Source organism: Syngnathoides biaculeatus, chromosome 15, assembly GCF_019802595.1.
Source record: "Syngnathoides biaculeatus isolate LvHL_M chromosome 15, ASM1980259v1, whole genome shotgun sequence".
In the NCBI taxonomy this organism is placed as follows: Eukaryota; Metazoa; Chordata; class Actinopteri; order Syngnathiformes; family Syngnathidae; genus Syngnathoides; species Syngnathoides biaculeatus.
The window spans coordinates 10,702,347-10,722,745 of record NC_084654.1 but is presented as its reverse complement, the minus strand read 5'-3'; the positions used below and the strand labels follow the sequence as shown (position 1 = coordinate 10,722,745).

Here is a 20,399-nt window from a genome sequence, read left to right as displayed (position 1 = left end):
CCCTTTTTGCTTGTAACAGTATTTAGCATATCAATGGTAGATTGGATCCGTGAACAAATGCTTACTACTCCAAAGCTCCTTTCCATTCATGTTTCCAGGCTGACTTGTGGACCTCACACGAAGATTCTTTCCTGTAGGGTCTTTCTTGTGCTTGTGTGGTCGCTACCACTCTTTCAGTTGATATCTTTTTAAGATGACTAAAGACCCGCTTAGTCACTATGGACCTCAAAGATGTATGCAATGCCATGCGGTGGAGATGCTGCATAGGGGTATGCATACAGTGTGCGTGTAAGAACATGAATAGTTTGGATCCACCTGCATATAGTCTTACATGCAGGAAGGAAGGAGCATGTGAGCAAAGTACGCATGCAGGTACACAATGTTGGAATGTGTCTGAAACTTGCCAGTCTATTGTTCTTGCACCCCTGACTTCCACTTGGTTTAATGAGGTATGGAACAAAAGAATTATCCTCTGCCCTCTCACCCCACAGATGCTCCTAGTGTGGAATGAGACCTGTTTTCTGTGGAAACTTTTGTACTGAATGCCAATAGGTGCTGACTACAGCTGGCAGCTGCTCTGACAATTGCGTGTGCGCACGAATGTGTACGGATTTGAGAGGTGGCATGTCAGCTGAATGACAACCTCTCCGTGACTCTGCAGTCACCACAGGAAGGATGCCCCCAACTACCTCTTTGCTGTTGAAGGGTAAACAGTGATGATCTAGAGATGAATGAAGTCTAGAGCATATATGTGTGTGGATGCGAGCAGTGAGATGATTTGTTTCTTCCTAAAAGCACACTTAATGTACATAACATGACAAAACATCCACAGATCTAGAATGCTTATTATAATGAAGGTCATGGGAAAGCTGGCATCAGCCTTCTGGCAACAATAGAGTAAAACCCTCTTTGTTCTTCAGTGATAAACTTCATAGCGCTTGATTTTATACGGTCTTTTTGGAAGCATTGTGGATAAGGGTAAACTTGCAAATGTGATATCCAGGAAATGGCGTGAACTGTCGCTAAAAGCCGCCAAAGATGTCACCTTCATGGAAAATCATCAAGGTCCTGAACTGGGACACTGCTTTTTTCTCTTCTTTCAAGAAATCACCAATTTTCTTGTTAGATAGAATGTGTGGACGATGTTTGACTTGAGCCTAGTGTCTTTTTGTCTTTTGATCATAATCAGTTTATATTGAAGTTGTAACCCTAATATTTTTTGTTTGCCTAAATGTTTTTTTTATTTTTATCTTAAACAAGCACAAGCATAAAAGAAGTCTAACAATATAATAAAATAACACTGCGCAGCATGATGGGCACTGGTTACAACATTTGCCTCACAGTTTTGTGAACCTGGGTTCAAATCCACCTCGCCTGTGTGAAGTGTGCATGTTCTCCCTGTTCTCAGGGGTTTTCTCCAGTAATTCTGGTTTCTTCCCACATCTCAAAAACATCCATGGCAGGTTAATTGAAGACTTTAAATTGCCCGTAAGTTTGAATTTGACTGTAAGCGGTTGTTTGTCTGTATGTGCCCTGCAATTGCCTGCCGACCAGTTAAGGGTGTACCACGCCTCTCACCTGATGATTACTGGGATGGGCTCCACTACACCTGCGACATCATTGAGGATAAACAGTAGGGAAGATGTATGAATGAAAATAGCACTGTGATAAAGTGAAACTTGAAAAGGGGGCTGAAGGAAGCAAAACCCATTAGCTTTAGATTAAGGTCTCCCTAAATTGGAATAACTTGAAAATCCATAACATACATGAGTCCTAAATCCATACATCATTGTTGATGCAACTCTGTGATACACTACCCCCCCCCCCAAAAAAAAAAAAATCATTAATCTGTCTTTATGTTTGCATCTTGGCAGCTATAAGCCTGCAGGTGTCTTAACATGCCTTATTGGCAGTAGTTTCCAGTCCCAGTGGTCTTTGGTGACACTTGCGTTGTCACGGTTGGGCCATTGTGTGTGACCCTCTATACTGGGAAACAGCTGTTAGATCCTCCAGTGACACTCTGGTACTCAGTCTTGGCTTGGCATTGAAATGGATTCCTAAGCACAATCATAGTGTTGTGAATTTACTCCTGAATACCATTGATGCAGGACAATTTCAAGCATGCATCTGGTTTTGATCTGTTACCACATCCTCTTCTCCACCCATCAAACGGGTCTCCTTAATCACCTTTGAAAGTGGAAAAGGAAAAGATATGAGTGAACGACCATCAACTGTGTACAGTGCCGTAAAAAGTTATTGGCCCTCATTTCAAATTCTTGTATTTTTTCAACGTTGGCACACTTTAAGATCATCAAAGAAATGTAATTATCAGACAGATATAACCTCAGTGAAGTTAAAATGTTTATTCATTTATTTATGTTTTCATTTATTAAGGCATCAGTTTTCAGATTTTTTTTTTTTTTTTTTTAGCCGCACACCCACTTTTTGCAGATTACATTTTTCTGCCCCCTGGCTGCTTGAAATTTTCTCTGACAGGGGATGCTATCACTGAAGTTGTAAAAGCGATGGTGGGTGATAGTGTAAAGTGGAAACCGGCAGGTGGGAATTAAAAATAGTTGCGGGAGTCTCGATAAAAAGAAATTCTTCAACAGTCGAGAAATAACGTAATTGACCTCTGTCAGTCTGGAAAGGGTTACAAAGCCATTTCTAAAGATTTTGATTTCCTGTGAACCATAAGGAGAACAATTATGCTCACATAGAGAAAACATGGAACAGTGGTGATCCTTTCCAGGAGTGGCAGGCCTGCAAAAATTACCCCAAGTGAACAGCAGTGACTCATCCAGGAGGCCACAAAGGAACTCGGGACAGCTTATCAAGTACTGCTTGGCTCCCTTGACTCATTTAAGGAGTCTTCCTGACATAAATGTAATGAAGAGACTGGGCAAAAATGGCATCCATGTTAGAGTTCCAATCCACAAACCACTGCTGACCAAAATGAACATAATTGCTTCTTAATTTTGCAAAAAAATAAAAATCTGAATGACTCTCAAAACTTTTTTCAAATTTCAAATATTATGTGGACTGATGAGATGAAAGGTTTTTTGGTGTTTTGTTGCACCTGGTTTAAATGTAGAACACCACACAACATGGTAGTAATACTGTGATATTCTTGGGCTGCTTAGCTCCTTCAGGACCTGGATAACTTGCTGTGATTAGAAGCATGCATTTTGCTCTTTCAGAGGAAATCTTGAATGAAAATGTTCAGCCATCAATGACCTCAATCTGAAGTGCACTTGAGATTGACAGTAGGACAATAATCCAAACCACACCAGCAATTCAACTACTGAAGCGGGGAAAAAAAAAATAAAAGAAATGAAGGTGTTGGAGTGGAGAGACAAAGTCCAGACTTAAATCTGATTGAAATGCAGCGACATGACCTTAAAAAGGCCTTTCATACGCAAACAACTTCCATTTTTACTTAATTCAAATAATGTTGCAAGGAAGCGTGGGCCATAATATCCTCACAAAAATGTGAAAGACTCAATGGCAGTTCTGGAAGTCGCTGGATTTGTTGGTGCTGAGGATTGCCCAACCAGTTATTAGCGTAGGTATACTCTTCAGACAAGGCCAAGTAACTTTGAAATGTTTTCCTTCATTAATGAAATCACCACTTAAAAACAGCATTTTAAGTTCATACATTCATTTTCTGTACTGCTTATCCCAACTTGGGTTGCTGGAACCTGTCCGAGCTATCTTTGGGCGAGAGGAGGGGTACACCATGCTATGGTTTCCAGCTAATTAACTGTGGCATATAAACAACCAAGCATTAAGGCTCACATTCATAGATATGGACAATTTACTCTTTTCAATTCATTTTAAGTTCACTTGTGTTATATTCGTCTATTTACTTTTGCTTGGTTTTAAAGTGGGGAAACTGCAAAAAAAGAATTTTAAGATGGTGGCCAATGCTTTTTTACTCCACTATATAAGTTCATAACATTTGTCTACTGTGACAGAACCAATTTAAAAGGCATAGAGCTGCCGTTTTTGCAGGAAGTGACTCATAGTTGACTGGTTCTGTACTTCTAGAACTGTGATTCTCCACTATTTGTTTTAGGATATTTACTTCCTCCTCGTACTTCTGTCTGTTTCACCCAAAGTCTTTTATTGCTCCTCAATCACACTACTGTCAAGTAATGAGTAGCCAATGATCTGGATAGACTGTGTCTGTCTAGACAAACCGGACTAAACAAGTCAGGACTGATCCGTAACACCATGCATTTTTCAAAGCTCTTTGTCTGTTTATTTTCAAATGTCAGCAGAGCAATGGTGACAAGAATAAGCATCTTTTATGACTTGTGCATGACTTGTGTCACTTCTAAGAATTTACAACCATCTCAAACTGAACTGGTCTATTTGCCTCTCACTAGTTCCCAGAGTGCGGCTTCTTTGGCATGTACGACAAGATCTTGCTATTCCGCCATGACCTAAATGATGAAAACATCCTGCAGAGGCTGACCTCAACAGAAGACATCCATGAGGGAGACTTAATTGAGGTGGTGCTCTCCGGTATGTATGTCTTGAAACCTGAAACTGTTTGGCATTCACAAATTCATATATTTGCAGATTTTTCTCATTTTCTGCAATAACTTTTTCTTTCCGTGTGTGTGTGTGTGTGTGGTGTGTGTGTGTGTGTGTGTGTGTGGTGTGTGTGTGTGTGTGTGTGTGTGTGTGTGTGTGTGTGTACACATTATGTCCTTGCCCATTCGCAGCTCACAGTCGACATACCCCTCCCATAATATACAATATTTTCACAACCATAAGGTACACTCAAACGTCTTAAATTTTCTCCTAATTAGACGGGCACCCTTATAATCCATACTTTTGTGCTCACCAAGTTCCAAAATCTGTAAATGTTGTTGTGTTGCAGTGTTAGCATGCATAATAGCGTGTATGAAAGCTACCATATGATGGTGCTCACAAGGCAGTGGGGAACAAATGCCATTTTAGATTTGTCGTATGTAGAATTATGCTACTCTGTAGTCTAATCATTTTATTTTCAATATGACACTGTTAATATGAACAACGTTAACGAATAACATGCCTAGACTGTCACCGTGTGGGGGAATGTAAGCTTCTTCTGCTTACATATGTAAAATTGCAATTGTGCCCCACTGTCTCGTCAGCCCCACCATGTGGTAGGATGCATGCTAACATATACACTAGTTTGCATGTATGCCAAATATATATCCAGCATATTTGGTTGTAGTTATTTAAATAGTCACTCAAAACACATTTACAGATCGTGTCATATTATCAGGCCCCCTGTCCATTTTGGAGAAAATGTATGACTTCTATGTGTGCCTTATGGAAAATACAGTACATATCATACATAGCATTTTAAAACTGCATGTGTTATTTATGAATTTGCAGGCTTCATGGAGCATGCCCGTATTCACCCTTATTACTGTGTAGTAATGGTGTTTTGTATGTGTTTTTATTTATTTTGTGGCTTAGAACACATAGTACAGTATATAGTCATAAATATAGTTGCCAGGTGTCCAAAGTCAGTTGCCAACTGCACTATTTTCACTATTGTTTAGTTCAGTCTTGTTCAGCTGCATCGAGTGGTGTGCAGCGGGTCTTAGATACTCAAGATTAGTTGAGGTTCGCACGCCGGCTTTCTGTTCAGGTGTACAAGGGCAGCAGAGCAAGAAGACATATGTGAAATACTAAGACCACAGATTTTGATCATTTACTAAATGACAGACCAGACCTTTCATCTGTTTTCTATGCCACGTGTCCTGTCCATGGTTGTACAAGCTGGAGACAATCCTAGCAGACTTTGGGAACCTAAACTAATTCCAAGTCAGTCACAAAGCACAGGCAAAGTGAGATTCCGTAGCCTCTTTTACACAAAAATGCATAATAGCATTTAGCATAGCAGTAGACTAACAGTGAAACAGTTGACACTCCTTTCTGCTTTTTGAGTTGTGATGAAATATTAGTTTTTAAATCCATTATCAACTTTTCCAACTTTTTCCATTAAATTATTCACTTTTGTGTCAGTTACTCAGATGTTATTTGTGCTACTCCCAGCAATGAATGAATTACTGTATTCACCTTCTTATGCAATTCTGAGTCATTACAAATGACTTAGAATAACTGTTCTTCTCAAATCTGTCCATTGGACCGGATGAGGAAGCACCTGACACCACCCGTGCAGAGCAATTCCCTCCCCTCTCCAGAACCTAGAGTATTCTCTGTAGGCATTTAGGCCCAGAGTGCAATTATATGTATAGTTTCAGGATCTGAGGATACTCCAGGCATCATGGCTGAGGAATGTAAACTGGTGAACTTCCTTCTTTTTGTTTCTCACCGTCTGTGTTTGTCTTGTGCTCTCTTTGTGTTACCCTTTGTTGTTGTTTATTGTCTGCCCTGCTTTCTCTCTCGTCATCCTTGTTAAATCAATTTGCTGGTGGGAGCCAACCCAGTAGAGTAAAACCTAGTACTCTGCTGTATCCAAAAGCAAATAACTTGCAATGGGCTTTTTTTCAATACCACTTAACATGCAGTAGATTCAACTTTAAGCATTTAAGTTTTTTTTGTGACAGATTCAGAAAATTCACATTTTCAGGCATTTGCTTTGGTTCTTTGGTCTCTTGTCATCATCCTTTAGTTTGTTTTAACCAATCTGTAGCTGTATCCTGTGGCTTTGAGGGGAAAAAGTCAGAGAATCTCCCCCACAGCAAGAAACGAGCGAAAGTAGCTTTTTCTTGGCACTAGCCTCAAAAGAAGAGGACTTGTTTTTCCAGCAGTAAGTGATTGTAGTATGCGCATGGTGTGTAAACATGCTCTGATATGCAGGCCGGCCCTGGTCAGAGCATTCACTGCAAAGGCCATGTGGGCCCATGAGATTTACAGTTCAGTTTGACCGATTCTGCCTTTTTTCTGTTTTTCACACACCTCATACCACCCACTTTCACAAGTTCCTCATTTTATCACCATTGGCAGTGCAAAATTTCTTTTACACTTACTGCAAATGTAATAAATATGGCATTTGCTATTGATACAGTATGTTTGTCTTTGATTTAAACTTGTGGCTTCACAATGGAAAATGTGGTGCCTTAAAGCAAACAGATGCATGCTCTGCTTGGGAGAAGTGATTCCAAAACAACCTCTTGACTACATGAAGTTGTTGTTTGAGGTCAATTAACTTGACAACCATTATGTAATAGTGTGAGTGCAAAGAAACATCCATTTGTTTTATGTAAGTGTTGCTCATGAATGCTCCCTTTCATTTTGTCTGTGCCGTTGAGCAATGTTGCCCCCTGCAACATAGCCATGTGACCTTTCCTTTTCCTCTCATCTACCTTAAAATAAAATAGAATATCACCCATCAATAATTGTGCTTGTACTGCATAAGTGTGAATGTCACAGCGAGCCTCAACAGTATCTCAACTGTGCAATACGGCTAACTTTAATATAAATTCAAAATATTGATAAAAGAAAAATAATGTATGTGACATTGGCCTGTTTTAATCTTCATGCAAGACACACCCTTTTACATATTCATCACTGCACAAATTTAAAGTTGAAATACATTTCAAAAGTACACAGTGTTATATTACTGCATTATTGAGTCAGCACGGTAATGTACTTGTTAGCATATTTGACTCATAGTTGAGAATTTCTGGGTTCAACTTGGGCCCGCTTTTGTGCAGTTTGAACTCCAGCTTCCTCTCTCATATCGATAGTTTCCTAGGTTAATTGAAACCTCTAAACTGCCTACACACAACAACCTTCTGACTTCCGCCACAGCAATTTGATTGAGTAGACATGTAATTTTACCTTTTTTTTGGAGAGTGTTTATGGCTGACAGTAGCATTTGGTTGTCTCAATTAAAGGGACCCTATAATACAATATACACACGGTACACTAAGGTTAACCAAACTTTTTTTTTTTTAAGTTGATACCTACTTCTTGTATACTGATGAATGCAAAGGGATATCAGTTTGAGGGACACTCCCAGAATAATAGATGTGCTCAAAGTATTTGGCCGTCATTGTTGTACCCGCTAATCTGTCTCCACAAATGCTATTTATTTTTGGTTCATGTCCAACAATACTGACATTTGAACTATACATTTTATTTATTTTTATTCAAGAATAGCAGCACAAAATAGTTCACAGCATTTGACCGGTGAGCTATTTTTTTAATAGACTCGCGCACTACTTATGGCTGGTGGCCACAGACACCTTTTGCCATGAATTTTTTTTTTAACTACAAAAAAAAATCACAAATGAGTTTGTCTCAAAATAATGGAGGGCTTGTTCACAAAAATATTCTTTGAATATTTAAATTACCGGAATGCTGAACTGCACATATGTACGGCTCCACAGTAGAGATTTTGTGATTGTGAGAGTTTGATCCGGGCAGGTTTTTTTCTTTTATTGATGCATTTAATTATCCATCCTTTTTGTCCTGCTGATCCTAATCAGAGCCTATCAGTAACTGCAACCTATACTGCTGATTATGGACAAGAAGCGGGGTCCACCCTTTACTGTTCGCCAGTTTGATGCAGAGCTGTCCCACTATTTCTTTTGTAACTTTATTTTTAAATTAAAAATGTATTTGTTGAAAAAGGGACAAATACATACAAGCACTTACTGAAAGTAAAAACAATTCCTTTTACGTGAGCATAAATGATTGCATACACACACAATACACAAGCTCGGACAGGAAATAAATTTTGGATGCGTGTACTTGTTTAGCAGCTGTCACCTCGCAATCTTACACATCTTCTAATTTTTAGTGAGTCACACATTCGCATGACTAACTAGCTTTTAGTGCCAACAAGGAGCCCAGTGTGTATCTGACACAAAACCAGCGTGAGAAAATTAAGAAACGGGAAGAGAAGCAAATCCACAGATCATTTAGATTCTAAATAACAATGTGCTGATAACACATGATTAGAGGACATTTCTCTGGATTCTTGGTCCCCTTCTTAAAAATATTTGTCACTGTACAGATATGATGCCCTCTACTGTAATAGTGTGGAAATAGCAGCTACATTTTCAGACAAAACCATTTATTTCAATGTCTTTCAAGGTTTTATTTGCTGGCAGGAGTGTTCCTATTGAAACTGCACTACAAATAATTTGATAAATGGTTACCTTATTCTCCCCCTTCCCCACTACTATGTCATCTATGTTATCACACTTCTCATTCCTCAATTTTGTTGGCCAAGGTGTTTTCTGGATGGCTTTGATTTCCAAGTTTGGTTACATCATCACTGTTGTTTCTAGCCCAAGCCACAGTTGAAGACTTCCAGATTCGACCTCATGCCCTTTATGTCCACTCCTACAAAGCCCCCACCTTCTGTGACTACTGCGGTGAGATGCTATGGGGTCTTGTTCGGCAGGGGCTCAAATGTGAAGGTTAGATCCGCAAGCACGGCCACACATACATGGAAATAAATTTTTAAAAATAAATAAATAAATAAAATGTCATATTTTTATAAACGCGTACAAACACTATTTTGTGTTCGACTTTAGGATCTTACTACCTATAGTGCCCCCAGAAACTATTCAGTGTCCTTTACTTTTTCCCACATTTTGCTGTTGAAATACTGATTTGAGTATAGCTTTCTAAAATAAATAAAATCATAAATTGTTCCTCACAATGGAAAATGAAAAACATTTTCAGACCGTTGTGCACATTTATTGAAAATATAAGCATTTGAACTTGATGGGTACATAATTATGTCTTAATATTTTGACGACGCACCGTCTTATTGGGTACATTTTTATGAGCTTGGCATATTGATTTTGGGGCATTTACTCCCATTCTTCTCTACAGATCCTCTCAAGGCCAGTCAGGTTGGATGGGCAGCATTGGTCCACTGCCATCTTTAGGTCTTTCCAGAGATGTTCAATTGGATTCAAGACCGGGCCCTGAATGGGCCACTTGGACATGCACAGGCTATTTCTGAAGCCGCTCCTTTATCTTGTCTGTGTGCTTTGGGTCATTGTCATTTTGGAAAGTGAATTGGTGTCAGTCTGAGTTCCAGACAACTCTGGAGCAAGTTCTCGAAGAATTTATATTTGAAAATTGTCGTCTTCCCCAGAATGTGGACTTATCATCCAATTCCTGCAGTAAGAAAAATAGCCTCACAGGATGATGCTGCCACCAGCATGCTTCACTCTAGGGATGGTGTTGCACAGGTGATGAACAGTTTTTTCTTCTCCAGATATGCCGTCTGCAATTCAGGCCAAAAATGTTCTATTTTCCTCTCATCAAACCAGAGAATATTGGTTGTTTGAATTCTTAAGGTGCCTTTTGGAAAACTTCAAGCAGTCTGCTTTGTCCCTTTTATTGAGAAGGGGCTTCCATCTGGCTGCTCTACCATAAAAATCAGATTGGTGGGCGGTGTTTGCAATGGTTGACCTTCCTATCCCCGCAAAGGAGCATTGGAGCACTGTCTTAGTGACTTTAGGGTTGTTGCTCTCTGACCAAGTCCCTTCTCCCCCAGTGACTCTGCTTGGTTGGACAACCAGATCTAAGAACGGTCCTGTTCTTTCCAAACTTCTTCCATTTTCGAATAATTGGGACCACAGTCTTTATGGGACATTCTCTGCTGCTGAAATTCCTTTGTATTCTTCCCCAGATTTGTGCCTTGACACAATCAAGTCTTGGCATTCTGCAGACAATTGCTTAAACTTCATTGCTTGGTTTCTTCACTGATATACACTGCGAACTATGAGACCCGATATAAACAGCTTTATGCCATAACAAATGATGTTTAATTTACAACAAGTAGACTTCATTCAAGTTGTAAAAGCATCTCAAGAATGATCAGTAGAAATCAGATTCATCTGGACTTCAGTTTAGGTGTCATAGCAAAGGGTGTGAAAACCCATGTACCCATTATGTTTGAATGTTTACATTTTTAAAAAATGCACATCTGAACATATTTACTTTCTCATTGAGATGTACAGTAATTTTTCCCCCCAAAACAACTATACTCAATCTATCAGAAGAATTAGAATAAATCTAGAAAATTCATCCAAGTTAACAAAAAATATACGATCAAAATTCACTAAGAAGTACAGAGCTAAATTGAGATGAGATGTCTGTACTTTTTTCTCTCAGAGGTCTCCTACAGATTAATTGAATAGAGGATATAAAAGGGTCTTTTTGTCATCTTTAACTTATATAACACAATGAGTCAATTCATCAGTGTAGGGAAAGATATTTAAAGCTATTGTGTGTGTGTTGGTGTGCGTGTTGTGTGTGCGTGTGTGTTGAAGCCAGAAATTTACAAACACTTCAGCAAAAAAATGTTTTTTGTTTTTTTTGTCTCTATCTGAAGTCAAATGACATTAAAGATCTCCTGTTTCAGGTCAATCAGGACAACCAAGATTATTTAATCTTCTTAAATCCCACAATAATAAGAGAGAGAATTTTATAATTTCTTTGAGGTCAAAAGTTTACATTTCCTTAGTATTGAGGAGCATTTCCTTTGAATGTATGACTTGGGTCAAATGTCTTGGGTACCTTCCCCAAGCTTCTGACAGTACTCTGCTGGAATCCTGGCCCTTGTCGGTTGCCTTGCTCGCCCACGCCTTTCTCGATCTGCCCACAAATTTTCAATGGGATTCAGATCAGTGCTTTGCGATGGCCACTCCAAGACATTGACTTTATCTTCAAGCCACTTTTGTAACAGTTTGGCAATATGCTTAGGGTCACTGCCCATTTGGAAGACCCATTTGCACCCAAGTTTTAGCTTCCTAGCTGATTTCTTGAGATGCTCCCTTAAATTCTCCATTTAATAATTCGATTTTATGAAAAACTCTAGTTCCTGCTGCAGCAAAACAGCTCCACAACATGATTCTGGCACCTCCATGCTTCACTGTTTGTATGGTGTTTTCAGGTCTACAAACTTTCCCCTTTTGACCATTTTTGTTGTTGTTGTTTTTGTTTTGGTTTTTTAGGACTAATGGCTTCATTCTCAGTGAGTGGCCTTTCACCCCAGGTCGATGCATGACTCGTTTCATTGTGGAGAATGACACTTTCTTACCAGCTTCAGCCAGCATATTTACAAGGTCTTTAGCTTTTGTTCTGCGGTTGAGTCCCATATTTCATACCAAAATGTGTTCATCTTTCAGATACCTCTATGAGCAGACTAATGGGTGGACAATCTCATGATATTTATACTTGCGTATAATTGCTTCAACAGATGACGTGGGTCCTTCACGCATCTGGAAATTGCACCTAAGGATAAGCAGCGATTGTGGAGCTACACTAGTCTCTCCTTGATTTCCTAGCTAATTTCTTTTGATTTTTACCATGATTCCAAACAAGGAAGCAGCGTGTTTGAGGTGTTGCCTAAATACAACCGCAGGTGTGCCATCAATTAACTCACATGTTGTCAGTTAACCTTTCAGGAGTTTCCAAAGCCAGGACCCCATCATAAGGGCTTCCCCATGTTCTTTAAGGACATACTACTATTTGTGTCTATAAACTTTTGACTTTGGAGAAAATAATGTAAATTTGTCTCAGAAACTCTCTCTCTCTTTCCCTCTCTCTCTCTCTCATTATTATGGCATTTAACAATATTAAATACTTTTTAATGATCCTGACTAACCTGAAACCAGTTTATTCTTATTTGACTTCAGACAGTGAGGCAATAAATGAAATGTGTGTTTTTGCATTGTGTATGTGAACTTCTGGCTTAAACTGTATAATGCGGAATCCAAAACAGCGAGGTAATAAAGAATATTTTTCAGGATTTTAGGGTGGCCGGTTGCACAACTGAATGATGTGTGGTTGGTTGAAAATATGGAAATAAGAGATGAGAGCAAGCTTGTTCTCTTCTCCTGCCTTGCAACCCAGTGGAAAATAAGTACTGTAGTACAATGTAAGCAATGTTATAGGGATTCTCAAATGTTTAAAAAAAAAAAAAAAAAGATGGCGTACCATGGATACCCCTTTAACTATTGCAAACATTTTCATCTTGTGCCTCAAAAGAATCAGACTCAAGAATCATTTGGAACCAGAATCAAAAAGCGAAACTGGAATCAGAACCAGAATCGTACAAATTCAAGCGATACACAACTTTAGAAGATGATTCATCAACAGTTGTAGCTTCTATTTATACCAACTCATCAGGAAAGCCACATTTAGTGGCTAAATTCCGTGCCAATCCAGTGGCTGTCTCACGTTGTGACACTTCTAAGCTTCTTTTTTTATGGATCAGGATGTGGACTGAACTACCACAAGCGCTGTGCCTTTAAAATCCCAAATAATTGTTCCGGTGTGAGGAAGAGGAGATTGTCCAATGTCTCGCTGCCCGGACCATCACTCTCTGTTCCCCGACCGGTACTTGCAGAGAGTGCAGCGGTTGTCTTAGATGAGGTGAGTTTAGAACCTGCATGGCATTACCTCTTTACAATTTTTACATTTTTTTTTCTTTTTAAGAAATGGAACTCAAAACTATACTGATAATTTTGCAGTTACTTGATGTGCATAAGCTCTATCTCCCTTGGTAAAAATAATCCAATCTTAAAGTAAAGCAAACTAATTAAACCCCCCCCCCTCCCCCTTCCCCTCCGATGGGAAGGTATCTGAATTCCTATTGTTACACTCTTTACCATTACATCGTTTCTTTATATCAAATTGGGTTTTCTCCACAGGTTTCTCTCTTGGGCCTAGTTGCTGCCTGACAACACTTATACATAGCATTTAATAGATGTAGCTCTCTGGCTAACTCTTCAGTGGGGCCTTTTGACTTGGTTCCACATAAGGACCTGGAAAACATTCTGCCCTATTTTGCGTCCCAAGAAATTTTATCAAAAGATGCAATTATGCTTTATGACATGGAGCAATAAACACTCTATGTATCCACTTACTTTTTGGTAGGTTTCTCCCATGTTGTCAGGAAGCTTTCAAATGGCTTCATTTATTTTGTACTAAAACAGTTTTGAATAAATTGAAATTTGAAATTGACTGCTCAAATGACATCATAAATGAGCGAAACAATGATTTTTCTGCTTTAGCATTGTTATGTGACTATACAGTTTTCCCCTGCCCCATGTTCTTCCAAATCACTATTCTCTCATCCTTTCACTTGCCCATGCAACTCCTGCAGCAGCAACAGCAGCAGAGGCCCCATCAAGAAGCGGGAAAGCGAATCCTCTCCTGGAGTGGTAGACCTATCTGGATGGAGAAAATGGTGCTCGGTCGAGTGAAGGTGCCTCACACCTTTGCCATTCATACCTATACTCGACCCACTATCTGCCAGTACTGTAAGCGCCTGCTTAAGGGAATCTTTCGTCAGGGAATGCAGTGTAAAGGCAAGCAAGCATATGAACGTGATATATTTGTACACTTGTTTTTTATGCGATTGACACAATTCATATCTTTCCCATGACTTTTACCAGATTGTAGATTCAACTGCCATAAGCGGTGTGCATCAAAGGTACCAAGAGACTGTTTGGGTGAGGTGGATTTCAATGGAGGTAAAGTCCATATCACATCTGTTGGAATTGAGGTATTTCATGGTAAAATCTATTATGTCCAACTTGATGTCCATATATAGAGCCAGCCAGTCCTGGCCCGGAGACAGACAGCCCTCTGGATACAATGGAAGTAGACAGCAGTGACATGGAAGGCAGCAGAGGGGTGGATGAGCCTGAGGAACTGTCCACACCAGAGGAGAGGATGTTTGACATGGATTCTCAATTCTTGGACCAAGACAAATATGAGGAGCCCATTAAGACGATTAGGTACGGGTATATTATTAGGATTTAATATGATTCATTATTTTGACTTGAACTTTTAAATTTGTAGTCCAAAAAAAAAAAAAAACAGGCAAACTACACTGACTAGTGCAGTTTAAAACTGTTTCACTGATTAAATGTACCTTTAAAAGTTATTTTATTAAAGTTGGCTCTAAAATAAATTGAACTCTTTTGTGCTGGAGTTTAGCCCCTCCACAAGCACCAACATCCCACTTATGCGGGTGGTCCAATCTATCAAACACACCAAGAGGTGGAGTTCCACTGTGGTGAAGGAGGGCTGGATGGTTCATTATACCAGCAGAGATAACTTGGTAAGACTGAAAACCCCAAAACCCATTAGACCATGTCTTGTCTGGTTAACTTGCATATAGGATTTTATCTTGTTTTGCATACAGCAGCACTGGAAGTATTTTCCCTCATGAATTAACATAATGTAAGAGTTAAATAATATTGTTGGTGATATGTATATGAGTGCTTGTTTTTTTTTTTCTCGTGTACTCACTTGGATTTTGATTTTTGAAACAGAGAAAGAGACATTACTGGCGACTGGACAGTAAAAGTCTGAGTCTTTTTCAGAACGACACGGGAGCCAAGTTCTATAAAGTAAGGAAGAACAATCATGGTGAAGTAATATTTATTTTGTTCCACATTAAGCCAAATAAAGTGCTTAACATAACACGAGGTCAAATTTTTGGGAATTTGACACTTGTAATACAAAATCTTGGTTTGTCAGACTTGTATTGTTGTGTAATCTTTTTGCCACGTTTAATAAATTAGAAACCAGACTAACAAAATGAGCCGGGGCGGTGGCACAACTGGTAAGGGCGTTGGCCTCACAGTTCTGAGGACTGGGGTTGAAATCCCGGCTGCGCTTTTATGGTGTTTGCATTTTCTCCCTGTGTCTGCGTGGATTTTCTCTGGGCACTTTGGTTTGCTCCCACATCCCAAAATTTGCATCAGTTGGAGAATCTAAATTGCCCTTATGTGTGATTGTGAGTGGGGCTGTTGTTTGTCCCGATGTGTTCTACGATTGGCTGGCAACCAGTTCAGGGTGTACCGCGCTTCCTGCCCAATGATAGCTGGGATAGGCGCCATCGCTCCTGTGATGCTTGTGAGATAAAGTGGCTCAGAAAATGGATGGATGGATGGACGAACAAAATGAAATTTTAGTCTGCACGATGACAAATATCAATTAAAGGTCACCAATGGTCAATGATCACGGAGTATTTTGTCATATAGTTTGCCATATATATATATTTTTTTTAATGTGTCCTCTTCAGCTGCCACCCCATAGAGAAAAGTGGATCTCTCCTTTTGTGCTGGAGGAGTTTTATTGTACAGCAGGTTTGTTTGAAATACTCCCGCTTCCTTTTTTTTTTTTTAGTCTGTTTTAGGGGACAGAGGGGCCGAAAGGACAAGGGGAATGGGGTGTGTCTAGATATCTGACCACAAGTAACGTTACAAACAATCAAGTTGTGTTCTCTTTGAGAGGTGGACATGATGACTGAGGACAGAAAAAGACAGGACAGGATTTGAGGAATTAGCAATACAATGCTATTGATGAGTGGTACGTTGAGGTTCTGTTTAGCATCCAAACACTTGTAAGAACCTGAGTTGATATTTTAACATAACCTCATATTATTAGTTGTCCCAGCATATCCAGTTCAAATCCCTAGCGTGTCTGTAAAACCTATGATTGAATGAACACTATCAAATGGTTGTTAGTGAACTGTTATACGGAGTTGTTGAGCCAGCACATTGAGGAAGGGTGAGCATGGCCCCCCTCAAGCTGCAAGGGAGGTTGGCAGTTGGGGGGGGGGGTGTCAAAGGCAGCAAGCCCATCCCACAAGCCAGTCCTCAGCCAAGCAAACTGCGAAGACCCACCGTATTACTATAGGTACCAGGTAACCATTTTTCCCTGTACCGTCATCGTCTGTGGTGGCATATCATGCATTAAAATTGGGGAGACTGGTAGGGGTGGGGTGAGATGGTCATGGGGCAATTATGTCACCCCCACCCAGGCAACCCAGCTCCCCAAAGGATGCCCAAATGTACTGAATGTTGTGCCTTAAAAACCCATGGGGGAGAGGCATTGACCAGAGAGAAGGCCAGAAGGACCGAACATTGAATGTCTTCCCCTCTCCCCACTGATGGGGAGTATGATTCATTAAAACTGGAAGACTGGCAATGAATGAGATGTGAATGTGCCCAACATGCAAAATATGTACAGTTTCTAACAAGAGCCTCAGCTCCTGCCGGTCTGCCCTCGCCAGACGGGCTGACTACAGTGAAAAGGGTGGCAGCCCCCCTCCCTACCCCACAGCTAATTCCGCCCCAGAGGCCCACACTGAAGATCCGGGGGAAGAAGGATAGGGGTTCAAGTACAGTACATACAAGTGACCCTATGGTGTGACTAGGAGTCTAAAATGCGAAGATGTGATTTAGTTACATGACATTTACACTACACGTTACATTGATTACATTTCTATACGACATTCTTTATCATGACGTGACATGAATGAGCCAAGAATCAATCATTTTAATGAACAGTGACCAGTTTTTCTTAGTTATCCATTTGGTTATTACATTTAGCAATTATTTTTGTGTTATATGGTGTATGCCGAGAATTCCATTGTTAATGTTTATAACCTGTTTAACTTTTCAGTTTAACAGTACAGCTTTTTTTTCTTGTTTTTATCTTTTTAGCTATTGCGCTTAAGTGCGGGTGAACTCATTTGGAAAATACATATCTTATATTATCCAATAGACAAAGATTAGGAGAAATTGGAATCCTGCATTTCAAAAGTAATCACTGTTTCTGTAGAAATAGTCATCAGAAGTGCTGTACAATAATATACATTACATTGCTCAACAAAATATTAAAACCCTAAAAGATTTGGAAGCCTTTTGTTTCTTTTCAGAATCACGATTTTCCATGATGTTTATTATAATGTCAAGCAGAGTTACTTCAAGTTGATGTGTAGAGGTCACTGTGAAGTATTTATTTTTATTGCACCTTGCAATTGTAGACACACTGCAGCAATTTCCATACCAGCAGGTGAATACTAACCGTGCTCTGTTTGATAGGTTTGTAAATATCACAGTAGGGAGCTGGGTGACCAAGCTTTAAGGTGTTTATAAAAAAAAAAAAAAAAAAAATCAGTTAGGCCCTCTTGGCAAAGAGATGGCCAGAATTTGTGTTCTTATCACTGAAATATTAACACTAATTATTAAGGGTTTTAAAAATAATCTTTAAACTAGTCACACTTTCATTACAGTGATGTAGTTGAACAGTCTGTGTGTGTTTTATTGTACTCTTGTCAGAATCACAATCAGATTTAATGGCCAAGTATGTAACAACACACAAGGAATTTGTCTCCGGCGGTTGGTGCCACCCTTGTACGACATTCATGTTGAGTACTGAGAACAACAACAAACTAACAAGAACAAAGAACAGTAGACATGTAATTAATAGTACACTTTTCCTTGTAAGAGTTACAGTTGTACAAAGATGCAGTCTTTTCGCATTTAAAGCAGTTGAGAGCGCGTCAACGGCCCACGTTATATTAAGTTTATACAGAGTGCCCTTACCCGTTTGCACTTCACAGTTGAAGACCAGTGGAATGACAGTTGTGCAAAGGGAGCAGTTTAAAGTGACTGTTCGCTAGTGACACGCTTGAGTTGATTTTTGCTCTCAGTACATTTAATATTATTGGGTGCAATAACATACAACTGGCTTCAATTGATTGAATGTCAAAGTCAAATAGGCCTTATCATTGAAGCTTTCAACCAAGCTTAATTCTTTAGAAGCATAACGGCAATTGTGGGGCACTTCCTGCTCTGCACTTGGTCATAACAACTCCCAAAGTGCTTAATAACACAGTAATTACCCACTGAGAACTCAGGAAATGGCAAATACTTCCACATGTGAATTGATTGTTGTCTGTTGGGTGTTTGGGATGTTTTAATTTTATTGTTCATGGCACAATGTATGTTTTCAGACAACTTCTTGTGCCATGGTGAGAGTTTTGATGCCTTACTGGCAATCAGTTCAGGGTGTAGTCCACCTTTTGCCTGAAGTTAGCAGGGATGGGCTCAGGCACTCCTGCGACCCTTGTGAGGATAAGCGGCTTGGAAAATAGACATAGGATGGTGTGTAGGACATTTCTTGTCTCTTTTAAACACGTGCTTTTCAATGTAGATGTAGCAATTATCTCTTCTTTTACTTGGTGTCATTCACTCTCCAGGAAGCCTGGAAAAAAAAAACTGAGGCAGTGGGGTGTGTTAACGTCTGGCATTATTTATTGCTTGTTTATCCAACACTGTGCAAAACTTTAGTAAAGATAATTCTACAAAAGGTTACCAAAAGTTAATTTTTCATTGACTACTTTTGCCATACCAAATATACAGTGCCCAATATTTACAGTATAGTGCAGGGGTGCGCAGACTTTTTTTTTTTTTATCTTTTTAAGCAGCCAGCCTCTCACGATCTTCTGCCAGGGGGTTGGGACCACAAATGGAGTTTGTATGAGCATGGAAGGCCTTTTTTTAATGGCATGCCACTGCATTTCAATCAGATTCAAGTCTCTTTATTGTGGCATTTAACAAATTTGGGTGATCCTGACTGACCTGAAATAAGAGGGTTTAATCTGATTTGACTTCTGACAGTGAGACAAGAAATGAAGTGTGTTTTTGCACAGCGTATGTAAACTACTGGCTTAAACTGCATGTGTGTGTGTGTGTGTGTGGTGTGTGTGTGTGGTGTGTGTGTGTGTGTGTATACACACACACACACTGTATAGGTTTTAGTAAAGCTTATGCATCGATTATCATTAGATCGTAACGGTGTACCAAATGTTGTGGTTGCTAGCTTCACATTCAGCATGCCTTTTCAGAGCTACAGACAAAGGTTCTCCAGATTTTTAACTTGTATGTCTTCAGCTTAGTCCTCTAATTTGACTCAAATTCTCTATGGTGTTGCTCATCAGGATCTGGCCACTGTGCTCCCCTGTATTTGCTTCATACCTCCAATCTGATTAGTGGCGGTCATGCGATAGCTCACTTGTCAGGCATGGCTACCATATTCCCCATTTGGAAGCCATAATGGCCGCTCGTTTGAAGATGAGATCCCCGTACTTGTGGTTTTCCCTTTCAAGGGGTAAAGGGGTTTCTCTCTGTCTCCGCTGGATTGATTCCTGTCACAGTCAAATGCACACCCACCCACTAATGCACCACCCTTCAGAACGGTAGTTTAGCATCTTAAGTCTTCGTGGTAGCGCCAGCGGCTCGTGCTCAATATGGCCCTCTGGCTGGCCCCTGCCTTGTAATCAGGGTATCACAGCACTACAGCCCACCACAGGGCCTGTTCACGTGACACGGCCCCGCTAACCGCAAGCACTTCATTTGATACTCTGTGGTGAGCCACGTGGAAGGGGACAGCGTGTGCCTCTGCAAGTGCAGATTGGTTCAAACCTCTGGGTTTTTATCATTCAACCCTCCCTCCTTACTTTGATTTGACAGTGAATATCGAGGGGTTGGGTGGGGGGGACTTTTAAAGTTTACTCTGAGTGTCGTATGTTCATAAGAAAGAGAGTGAGGACAGGTTAGGATTGGAACTAGATTGTCAAAACTGAG

General features: G+C 39.9%; 1 protein-coding gene across 3 annotated transcripts in view; it reads left to right on the top strand.

The window, feature by feature from the left end:
• The window catches only part of prkd3 (protein kinase D3), a 50,196-nt gene that overhangs the window by 23,320 nt on the left and 6,477 nt on the right, over positions 1-20,399 (top strand). The window contains exons 3-10 of one of the 3 annotated variants that reach the window (XM_061844086.1): positions 4,392-4,530; positions 9,270-9,401; positions 13,223-13,380; positions 14,117-14,318; positions 14,406-14,483; positions 14,564-14,750; positions 14,953-15,076; positions 15,291-15,368. In XM_061844086.1, the coding sequence (XP_061700070.1) occupies positions 4,392-4,530; positions 9,270-9,401; positions 13,223-13,380; positions 14,117-14,318; positions 14,406-14,483; positions 14,564-14,750; positions 14,953-15,076; positions 15,291-15,368 (1,098 nt within the window). Of the gene's footprint in view, positions 1-4,391; positions 4,531-9,269; positions 9,402-13,222; positions 13,381-14,113; positions 14,319-14,405; positions 14,484-14,563; positions 14,751-14,952; positions 15,077-15,290; positions 15,369-20,399 lie in introns of all 3 variants that reach the window. The other 2 variants (XM_061844087.1, XM_061844085.1) reach the window with 2 other exon arrangements.